Source organism: Triticum aestivum, chromosome 1A, assembly GCF_018294505.1.
Source record: "Triticum aestivum cultivar Chinese Spring chromosome 1A, IWGSC CS RefSeq v2.1, whole genome shotgun sequence".
Classification (NCBI taxonomy): Eukaryota; Viridiplantae; Streptophyta; class Magnoliopsida; order Poales; family Poaceae; genus Triticum; species Triticum aestivum.
In genome coordinates, this window is record NC_057794.1 from 402626074 (window position 1) to 402637701 (window position 11628).

The window sequence follows — 11628 nt, forward strand, 5'->3', positions numbered from 1 at the left end:
GGTATTATTCAGACAATACAGTATTGCCTGCAGTCCTTTGTTTATATTTTAAGTATTAGGCAGATGGTCAAGTTGTAGCATGCAATATTGTGTATCTTTAAATGTTGGAGGAAATGGCTAGATTGAAACCGGTTTCACGCATCGAATTGTTTGCCATATGGATCGCCATGATGATCTAATAGCACGGCGAAGTGAGTTCTTATCCAATCGACGAATGTGGAGGGTGGAGCCAGAGCTTCATGGAGTGGAAACTTGACCATCCTCTTTTTTTTCCGAACCGGGCATGACCCCTTTCCATTGCAAATGAATGGAAATACAAAGTTCCAAGAACATGACAGGGGGTGGGAAAGAGGCACAACGAGTTCGAGCACTGCCAGGAAACCCACCGTGTTCGCCCGACATCGAAACGAACGCCATGGGGCGAAAACCTGACAGCACCATAGTTCATCAGACACACCAAACACTAAAGTCTATTACAGCCAAAAGCCAACACAGGCTAAATCGTAGCATCATAGAGCCAGAGTCACCAGCAGCACTTGAAGACGAAGTTGCATTTTCATTCTCCTCCTATTGGTCTCCTCGCAGCATCACACATCTTCATCAAACTCACTGTGCTCGACCTGACTATCTTCGCCCCGCTGCACAACTCCTTGACTCCTTCTCCTTGTTACGACTTGACCATCCTCTTTCACACCAAATTGTCAAAATAAAGTATGCGAGAGACCTAATCTTAGTAGTTATTGCGAAGGATGTAACAATTTCATATACTGAAGATTTTGGCATAGATGCTTCACCCTTTCGTATTTTTTTACTACTAAATTGTCTGTCCCTTCTCAGGGCACCACTTTCGAAACAGTTAAAGGTTTTATTTGTTGCATGTCAAGTCACATTCAGATTCATATGATATGTTGTCTTACCTGTTTACTCTTGTTGACTTGCTCTGTGATAGTACATCTTAAATTTCTCGTCGAATGTATCGCCATCATCAAGACGTCTCTAGCTGGAAGTTATGTCAGTGCAGAGAGGAAATAGTACTTGCTAATGATGGACATTCAGAGACCACACTGGAAGCCGGATAGTCCCAGTGACCTGCTCGATGTCCAAACGAAAAAAAAGGTACTCGGTAGAGGGCATTGAAAGAAAATCCGCTTTCTTGAAGGTAACACGTATAATATGTTCCCGTGTTTAAAGGGCGCCCACGCCACCCCGCCGATGCAAAGGCCAGCAAGTGAGTTAACGGGCCTATTTTGCTTTTTTCCCGAAGGCCCATAAAAGAACTTTCTTCCTCGTCGGGTCGCCCCTCTCTCTCCGCTGCCCTCTCACAAAAACCCTAGCTAGCTAACCCCTCCTCCCGAAACCGTAGTAGCAGCGCCGATGGGAGGGTCGCGGCGCAAGTTCAAGCGAACCCGCACCAAGGTGCGCGTGGGGTTGCCGCGCAAGAAGCGGCGCGAGTTCAAGCCGGCCTTCGACCTGCCCGAGGCGCTCGCCGCCGCCGCCGCCGCAGAGGCCGGCGGCCACGTGCCGAGCTGGGACGCGGAGGGCAGCGTCGTGAAGAACTACTCCGCTTTCGGGGTCGTCGCCAACCCCAACCTGCTCGGCGCCCACTCCCGCGGCACGCGAGGCCTCGTCCAGAGCGCCTCGCTGCAGGCGCCCGACGTCGACGCCTTGCGGGCCCCCGTCGACGAGTTCGGCCCCGTCGACACCGGCAGTGACCTCGAGTGCGACGGTCAGTCTCCCGTCCCTTCTCCCCGTCTGATAAACTTGGACCGGCTCACGAGCTGGTGAATTTATGTTTTATGCCCAGTTTCTTCAGGACATGTCGCTAATTTGGTTATACTGATGGGAATCTTAGGTGCCGTATTAATTAGTTTTGGTGAATGTGCGAATTTGGTGGATCAATTGGCATGGCATAATGCGATTTGTCAATCACATGTGTTGATTTAGCTCTTATTTTTTGTTGTTCATTTATGTTTGGGCATATGCAGATGGTTTGCCTCTAGACGTGATTTCCTTTGTGCTGTGAGTAATCCGTTGAGCTGCCAGAGCAATGAAATGAACAGTGTGTAAACCAAGTCCGTCCAACACATTTCTCATCCAAGTTTTAGGTTCGCTGGTTTGCTTGGAGATGTTTGTGTAAAATCTTTCTTTTACCCTTGGTATAACTTGGAGTTTCTCATCGAAGTTGTAGGTTCGATGGTTTGCTTGGAGATGTTTGTGTTCAATCTTCCTTTTACTCCTGACATAACTTGGAGTTTTGATAAATATTAATTTGTTCTCCAACAGTATGCTTCCAACGGAATGTTTTTTTCTTTTGCTGAAATAGCCGTAAAGGTCATGGTAGTAGCTGTTTTATGGACAAAAGAGAAGTTCACCTGGCTTTTGACTTACATAATTTGTGATATGTTATCAGTCATGTTGTTGGATCAAGAATTGATACTATGGTTAGCATACTATCTATCAAATTTTCAAAAGAAGAAATTATTACTTTGTGAAGACACAATATATTCAAATATAATTTGAATTGGAACTGCTTTCAACAGCTCCTAGATTTGGGTTTCTGTTTCAATTTCTTATTCATAGTATATTCTGAGCTTTATGCTTAAGTGTTGGTGTCATTTGAGGAAATTTATATAGAAAGATGCAAGGTATTACGGCAGTAAACAGTTTGCTGTGGCTGGCAATACAAACACTGCTTCTAAAGTTCAGGAAGCAGCGGAAGCTCAGTAGCTGCAGTAGTTGGTTTCTGATTCAACTTAGTACTGGGGTATGTGAGGAAGAACAGAGTTGTAGTCAACAAGTTAGAAGTCATATGCTCCTACAGTATAAACTAAGTGATCTTGGATCACATCCTTCCGGCTCAGAAAATATTTTTACTTCTTCCTAAAAAAACAGAAAATTTACACATGAAGATGGCTGAACAATTATATTCTGATTTCAGGTTCCATGCTTGTTTTTTGAATTCTAGCCTGTGCAGAAGTATGCAACTAATTGAGAGTTTCAAAAGATACATTTTTGGGCTCCTCAGTCTTGTATGTTTTATGCAGACCACTGATCAATACATTTTCTCAAGAAAGTATGCTGATACATAATTCATTCTAATATCTACATCCCAGATTTATTTCTGGGATTATTTAGTTTTGTAGGCCCTTTTTTGAATTTTTGAAAATTCAGAGGGCACATGTGCTCTGATGCAAGAAATCTTTCTCCTAGTTAGTTAACTGCAAAAAGAGAAGAGGCCTTTTGAGTAAGCAATAATACTACTGTTTCCTCATCTTGGTTTTCTCATCCATCCTCGCTACTCAAAGCATGCATCATCTTGCGCCACTGTCTTCTCAGAACATCCCATACACTCGGTAGCTTACTGTCGCATAGAGTGTAACAATTGGCATGATGGCAAGTTCTCCAAAAGATTAACATGATTTTGAAAGAAAAACCATTGCCCAATGGTAACAGCAGGATAAGTCCCATCAATCAAGAAACAAAAAACACTCAACTGGTGCTCCATTTTTTTATAAAAAATTATGGTTCCCTTAGATGTTCCAAAGCCACAGAATACTAAAAATCCAAGTCACAATTGTGTTTGTTTTCAAAAATTGAGTACGCTGTGAAAGACAAGGCCTGTCAAGTTTTTTTCCTGGTGAGATGGTTTGTTAATATCCAAGCCCCAGCAAGTATTGATATTAGTGTATACTTAAGACCAATTGAAATGCACTGCTTTTAGCATGCTCTCTGAAGGCTATGAAATGCTTATTTTGAATGTTCTATTTGACAATAAGTCTTTACATATTTAAAAGAAGTTCTCTTTCTTTTCTGCCGCCAATATCAAAAGATAATGTCCTAAGAAGCTATGAAATGTACCTAGCAATGTTCTGTCATGGCAATAGCTTTGTTATGACAGCAAGACATTATGTTATCAACTCGATGGATTAATACAGTGAGTTCTTGCTTGGCTAGCAGGACATTTTGTTTGTTACTCAATGGATATAATTTTTTGTGTTCTTTGTTTAGCACCTGAGGTAAATTTATTTATTGTCATAGTATAGTAATTAAAATGTTACTGTTATATTTCTTTGAGTTGTTTCATCGCATAAGAGGGCATATGTTACGGTGCATATATTTGTATTTCAGTTTACAAACAGTATTACGTATATTGTAGACAGTAAGAGTGATGATGTACTTGTGTACGATCTCATAGAATTTATTCTATGCAATGTAGATCTAAAATCTGCACTTGGGAAGAAAAGGAGGGATGGCAAATCTGCACCTTTGGAGCCACTGACTAAAATTCAACGACTATGTATTGGCAGATTAATAGAGAAGTATGGTGACAACTACAAGGTATAACACAATTTTCGAATATGTTATTTTGTCGAGCATATGTTTAACAAATATGTAGATTCTGAAAACGTAGACTAAAGAGAAGCACCGTGTTTGCAGGCCATGTTCATGGATACCAAACTGAACTCAATGCAGCACTCAGTGGGTACATTAAAAAAGCTCTGTGAAAGATACCATGTTGGTGGCAAGACCATCCTCTATCCGATGTAGCGTCGTATGAATCTAGATTTCACTTTCTGCCTGTACCCTATTTCTCCCACTAAATGGGACATGCAAATTTTGCCTGTGAATGATGTAACTTCTGATGGCTACAATATAAGAATGTTTTTGTTTTATGTTGGAAGGTCCAACTCATTATAATTGTGCTGGGACTTGACAACAACCTGCCCCTTCATATTCTCTTGCGCAAGAGTTACAGGTTAGAGATAATATGATATACCAGTGGCAACTCTTGAGATACTCGCTGGCATTACAAAAGTAAAAAAGAATGCTAGTGAAAGCTCTATATGTATACTGATAATCAGTATTCACACTATTCAGTTCATCCATAATTCACAAGTAGCATTTGGTTATATACCTTCGTCTAGGTAAGCAATAACCATGCAACACCAAGTTCACACATGCTTCTCATTCCTTTTTGAATAGTTTGGATTGCTTACCACATGTGTCATGCTTCCCATCCCTTTCTAATTTTCTACCATCTAATGCACATCATTTGTTTTGTTCTCTCTCAGCAGGAGTGCATGACGCAACAGATTTAGTCTAAAAAAGATGAGTATACATCTACAAATACACATCAACATAGCAAGAGCAAATAATCAGCGATTCAACCGTATGTAAAAGTAACTATTATCATCAGCCTATATGATCTAATAAGGCGAGGGATTGTAACCATGTTAGGCAGATTGTGCAATACAAAAAAATAATGGCTATAGTTAGGGCATCTCCAAAGCGGACCCTCAAATCGCTCACAACTATCCGGACTGCACGGTCCGGACCACGAAAACCATCCAACACCTGTATCGGTCCGTCGAGTGGCCCGGACGTACTTTTTTGGCAAACACGAGACAAAGTGGGGGGGGGGGGGGGGTTTGCGGGAGTCCGACTAGGCCATCACCTCCAACGGTACACCCGGGCTCCATGCCGCTTCTCCTTGTCCGGCTCGTCCGACGAGGAGGACTACACGCATGAGAAGGCGATGATGTAGGCGGTGCTTGCAGACGCGAAGCGTGTGGAGGAGCATGCTCTCAATTTCAAGGGATCGATCAAGGGTCATCAAGTGCTCAATAACAACCGGCACACGACCATTTGATGGTCATGGACCGACTACTTTGCCCCCGATGCCCACTTCGCGGACAATTTTCGCCGGCGATTTCGTATGCGCGAAATGTCTTCGACCAGCATTACCATAGTGTCCGATCCTTTGATGACTACATCTTGAAAAAGGATGTTGTGGGAAGGATTGGGTTCTCTGGTTATCAGAAGTGCACGATCGCACTGTAGATGCTTTCCTATGGCACAACCGCTGATTCGTGGGATGAGTATCTACGAATGTCCGAGAGCACATGCGGAAATGATATGGTCAGGTTTGCAATTGTCGTGATCGAGGTGTTTGGACCTTAGTATCTAAGAGAACCAACTGTGGCAGATACTAAGAGGCTATTGGCAATCTTGAAAGCAAGAGGGTGGCAAGGTTTGCTCGGATCACTTGACTGTATACATTGAAAATGGAAGAACTGTCCAAAAGCTTTGCAAGGGCAATATCACGGTCATGAAATGGTTTGGAGCAACATCAGTAAGATCACACTGTCAGCGGGGGGCACATTGAACTGAGCTGGAGCATACGGAAATCAGGTTCGTCAGATACAGTGGCACCAACTAATTCCAGCAAACGAAGTGCTAAAAATTGACATAGCCGAGATCACTGAAGCTGAAAGAGAAGCAGTTTTGAAAACCTTTTCAGCGAGAAATCTAACCATTGGGATAATCCAAACCGTTTGCTGAAATCGTAAAAACAAGCAGTGATGTTTAAGATCAGATTGGTAACTTCCCATTGATGATGATCACAAGATGGTAACATTAATCAGATGCTGCATCACAGCCCAAACGAGGAATCTTACTACCACGGACCACAGGCTAATAAGAAGAAACTAGCACATCTCTACACCTTCAGGTCAGAAACTAGGAAGCAGGAAGCAACCTAGGCCGCCCTCTCACCACGGATGGCACAAAGGTGTGTCCCTGATGAGGCCGACGAGGTAGGCCTCGGCGCCCTACTGCAGCACGGAGACGGCGGAGCTCTGAATAATGCGGTTTTCACAGCAAAGTTGCATTAAAGGGAACAGAAACAGATAACCTTGGAGCAATAAGAAATGCAACGGCGGCAGTTGAGCTGATGTTTGCTAGATACTCCAGTTGCATTAAGAGATAGAGAACATTTCCGAAACAAATAACCTTGGAGCAATAAGAAACGCAACGGCAGCAGTTGAGCTGATGTTTAGTTACTCCAGTAGCCATCGCTCTTCAGGCATACATAATGCAACAGCTGCTGTATACTACTAGTCATCAATCATTAATCCCCAACAAGTGCTTGCAAAAAAAGGGGGGAAATGGCACCACTTAATACTTTTACAGTTCTGCAGTATTACATAAGGTTTCCTTTTTGGTTCTGAAATGATACAAATATATGGGTTTGGAAGGACTGTTGTATCACTGTAATTTTTCTTGCATCCCATTGATCACTTGATCAACAACATTTTGTCGCTCTCCTCTGCTCAATCAATGAAACGCCAGCAATTTGCTGGGTCTTTTAAAAAAAGGACTGTTGTATGGATGGCTGATTTGAACGGCTATTAGTTTAGTCAACACATGATATCTGGACGCACCATACTGTCATTTATCAAGCGATTGTTCAGATGTATCTAAAAAATAGAGACTTTCTTCTGATGGGAATGAGGATTATCAAAGACAAGTTTCACAATTGAATATGCCAATTATACTACAGTTTATAGTCAGAAAAATAGAGCCATAGTCTTATTTTTACTTGTTCAGGATAGGAAAAATGGTGTCTTCCAAAGATTGAATGACATAAGCATACAAAACTAGCAGGCCTTGCTTTGACAAGTTGCCAGGCGACTCATAGCTTTGCTAAATTACTACTCCTAGCACAAACTCTGCAAGCCGAAAGATGATCTCAGTAGAAATGCAACAACCAAGTAATATCAACAGAAAGAAATGAATACTGAACTTTTGATAATTTCAACAAATGCAATGGTTCAGAATAACAAGACAATGTAGAAAATTAAGACAGTGTAGATAATTTCAACAAAAAAAAAAGAATAACAAGACATAGTGTGGGGCTCTATGTCAGGAACCAGACGTACAGTGTAGAAAACAAGCAGACAGATTTCATAAACTTTCATTGTTGCAGTACCTAGCAAACATCAGGGGGTTAAGCCTACTAATCATGAGGTGGAACAAACTGAACACTGAAGGAGCAAAGGGACATTTCGTGGGGCTTTAGGCATATAAGTTCACAGAAAATTCGATCAAGGATATGGATAACACTCAAACTGTTGGTAGATATTTCAAGTTTACAAACAAAGAAAGGCATCACGAAGCAAAAAATTAAGATCAGATAACAAGAGGGTAACATCAGGCATACACTAGAACACAACACAGCCATGATAGCACGAACGAGGAATCTTCCTACCACGATAAAAGATCACTCCACCACGCAACACACGCTAAGACGAATCTAACATTTCTACACTTCCAGATCAGACGCTACGAAGCAGTCTTAGGCCCTATCGCCACGGATGCGGCGGGCGAGCTGGATGTCCTTGGGCATGATGGTGACACGCTTGGCGTGGATGGCGCAGAGGTTGTTGTCCTCGAAGAGCCTAACACTTAAAATATAAACAGAGGACTGCAGACAATACTACTATATTTTCTGGATAATACCTAAAGATGTAAATAGATGAACGAAGGGTTTAAATCATCTACTGTATCTATTTTTGTGCAGTAAGATTACTCCCATCAATGAGGAATTTACAGCTACACGTGTCCTTAAAAAGTGTGTTCTGTTGAGTATCATGGCAAGCCAACTACAAGAAGCAAAGCCTCGTAAACTCGACAGGTCACTTATCAAATGCCGACCAGTTTCTTCATAAGGGGGGTAGTGAAGCCGTCATGTGTTGCTTAATCTCTGAATGGCATCTGTCTCACGTATTTTGACAAAAAATTAGCCAGCAACTCACCCTTGCTGAGCAGAGGGCTCCGGAAAGAGGCTGCACTCGAGAATGTCAAAGTTAGAAATATTAGCATACTTCGCCTGTTTTCCATCTAAAAGAGAAGATAAATAGTGTAATTCTGATCTGAAATACTCTGCTGCAACCGACAGGATCACGGCATGCACAACTTGGAGAATTGTCGAAATACAAAATGTAATTGCGCGTTGACTAAACCATACCTGAAAGTTTAAACCAGAGTAAATAGCAATTAGCTTGGTGTCATCTTAATAGGTAGAAAATGTTCAGCATCTGATAGATCATTTAGTTTTTTCAATATTGGGCATCTAATGCTGATATGTTTATATTTGGTTCAGTTGTATGAGCTGAGATATATAAACTTTGTAGATAAACTGAATACATTGCAGTAAGACATAGTGGAAGAAATGGTTATGCACTAGAGTTCCCTGCAAACTTTGTTCGCCTAAACCCAAGCAATTTGAGGGAGGAAACTGTCACTGTTATAATAGTGATTATATATAACTGGGAATATGATGACGAGTCTCCTCAAACCTGATAGTAGTCGGTATGGAGCTCTTGTCAACAAACTCCATGATGCAAACGTCTTCATTTGCCATCAAGTCCTCACTGCATTCTACCATTATCAAAATATTACTAGAGAATTAAGACTTCTTCACGCTTGAGTGATGCTGTGATGGATACTAGAGAATTTATCATACTAATGGCCTGGTGGATGAACAAGGAAGCTGATAAGAAAACATTGCTAAGTGATGCAGCTAACCTGAGACAACAAACAACCCAAGCTGAAGACTGGACACAATTTGGTGCAGAAGAGTAACAAATACTGGAAATAATTCAGTCTATATAAGATGCTATAGTTGATTTTTTTTATGTGCTACTACTACCAAATGCCTATTACAAGACACAATTACACTGATTCAGCTATCTCAGATTCAAAATTATATTTAAACTACAGTGTCGAGTCACAAAGTTTACTAATTCTTCAACAGAGTGCAGATATTTACCATTCCATTTGGAGTCCAAAACCCACAAACACAGGAGTAAATAAAACATCACATGATACTGCAAAAGCGGTTACACTTAGAACCGCCAGAATTTCATAGCTTCCATGGATTTTTTCGACAAAGAGCTTCCATGGATACACACCAAAAAGAGTACAGATCCCTACACTTGTTTATGGGACAACCTCCGGCAACAAATAGCTAAAGAGGCAGTTATCCAATCCACTATGTTCCTTTCCACACAACAATTGAGAGTAAAGATTAGAAGGGAAAAAAAGGAATTGACAGAGCAAGGGCATTAGGAAACAGGACTCGAATTATACAAGGTGAGCAGTTTCAGATTGAACTGAACTGGGGCATATGAGCGTCATGTTCATCAAATTCAGTGGCACCTTTAGCAGCAAATGCTGCCAAAACGTTGAGGGCTAAATCCATCGATAAACCAGACGAACAAGCAGGCATGTTTGAAATCAGATTGCTAACTTCTCATTGATGATGATAACAAGATGGTACCATCACATACACCACACCATAACGCAACCATCAAGGAACCTTACTACCACAGACACGGGCTGATAAGAAACTAACACATCTCTACACCTCGAGAACAGATCAGACACTAGGATTCTAGGAAGCATACTAGGCCCTCTCGCCACGGATGCGGCGGGCGAGCTGGATGTCCTTGGGCATGATGGTGACGCGCTTGGCGTGGATGGCGCAGAGGTTGGTGTCCTCGAAGAGCCCGACGAGGTAGGCCTCGGCGGCCTCCTGCAGCGCGGAGACGGCGGAGCTCTGGAAGCGGAGGTCGGTCTTGAAGTCCTGCGCGATCTCCCGCACCAGGCGCTGGAAGGGCAGCTTGCGGATGAGCAGCTCGGTGCTCTTCTGGTACTTGCGGATCTCCCGGAGCGCGACGGTGCCGGGGCGGAAGCGGTGCGGCTTCTTCACGCCGCCGGTGGCCGGGGCGGACTTGCGAGCCGCCTTGGTGGCCAGCTGCTTGCGCGGCGCCTTGCCGCCGGTGGACTTCCTCGCCGTCTGCTTCGTGCGGGCCATCGGGAGTGGAGGGCTTGCTGCGTGGGCGCGGAGAGAGGATTGCTCGGGAGATTTGGGGAGTGGAATGAGGAACAAGGGAAGGATTCGGGGCTCCTTTTAACGAGAGGGGGCGGCCGGTGGGCGCGAGTCCGGGGAATTTTCCGCTCTTTCGGCGCTCTGTGTTTCGGGAGAGGCGAGTTTCGAGCGTTGGATCTGCGAGCCATGGATGGTGAGGATTTGGTTTCGGCTGAGGCACGCGGATCGTGGGCAGCGATCCGTGGCGTGGGTGTTCCTCGATTCTGATTGGTTAGTTGCAGCTGCGTGCCCGGGCTGCCGCAACTGTGGGCTCTGGGCTGCGTCGGCCTCTCTTCAAAAGTTCAGACGAGTGGCATGATCCAGATGGACCAAAATTGCAGCCTGTAACCAGCGTATTTCTTTCCGTTCCGGTTTTTACGTCAGGACCAGACCACCCGTCGTGGCTACAAAAATATAAAATCAGAACGAGTCACCTCAGTCGCTCACTTCTGTATACTGATGTGATGCACTGGCGCAGATTATACATATTGCGCACAAGCACCAAGAAGAAAACAAATGTATGCCAGAACATATCACCAAGAACAGGCAAGCACCAAGGCCATGCTCTTGCCCTCTTAAATAAAAGTACTCCAGACTGCTAGAACAGGCAAACACCAACGGCTGCTAGAAGTTTCAATTCCTTCAGTTAAGTACACACATTTCACATTCCATTTGAAATCCAAACTCTACAAACAAGAGTCAATATTACTGGTCCATGATACTGGCACGCCAAGTCAGCAACTACAACCAGCAGACCGCTCCTATAGTAGATTCACCAACGGTGCATAAAAATGAGAGTCCAGATCACCACTTTGAACAGTAACCAGCTTCTAGCAAGAAATGGACAGTGACTGGCCGAACTTGACAATTTAAAGAGGCTTGCTTCGGTAACAACCCTGATCTGCCTTCTGTCC

The 11628-nt window shown here is 43.3% G+C and overlaps 2 protein-coding genes across 2 annotated transcripts; one reads left to right on the forward strand and one right to left on the reverse strand.

The window, feature by feature from the left end:
• The first annotated feature begins 1285 nt into the window (after positions 1-1285).
• LOC123053093 (uncharacterized) lies at positions 1286-4673 on the forward strand. The gene is made up of 3 exons (XM_044476490.1): positions 1286-1726; positions 4217-4338; positions 4438-4673. The coding sequence occupies exons 1-3, from the start codon at positions 1375-1377 to the stop codon at positions 4546-4548; spliced, it is 585 nt and encodes a 194-aa protein (XP_044332425.1). The 5' UTR covers positions 1286-1374; the 3' UTR covers positions 4549-4673.
• Positions 4674-10071: 5398 nt separating this feature from the next.
• LOC123053099 (histone H3.2) lies at positions 10072-10735 on the reverse strand. Its single transcript, XM_044476500.1, has one exon. It carries the CDS (start codon positions 10658-10660, stop codon positions 10250-10252), a length of 411 nt encoding a protein of 136 aa, XP_044332435.1. The 5' UTR covers positions 10661-10735; the 3' UTR covers positions 10072-10249.
• Positions 10736-11628: the final 893 nt, after the last annotated feature.

What these genes read in the sequence shown, in the direction of transcription:
- LOC123053093 (XM_044476490.1), top strand. Translation starts at nt 1,375, where the DNA reads ATGGGAGGGTCGCGGCGCAAGTTCAAGCGAACCCGCACCAAGGTGCGC. An exon ending in CAGTGACCTCGAGTGCGACG is followed by an intron (nt 1,727 to 4,216) that starts GTCAGTCTCCCG and finishes TATGCAATGTAG; the next exon opens with ATCTAAAATCTGCACTTGGG. An exon ending in AGTATGGTGACAACTACAAG is followed by an intron (nt 4,339 to 4,437) that starts GTATAACACAAT and finishes CCGTGTTTGCAG; the next exon opens with GCCATGTTCATGGATACCAA.
- LOC123053099 (XM_044476500.1), bottom strand. Translation starts at nt 10,660, where the DNA reads ATGGCCCGCACGAAGCAGACGGCGAGGAAGTCCACCGGCGGCAAGGCG.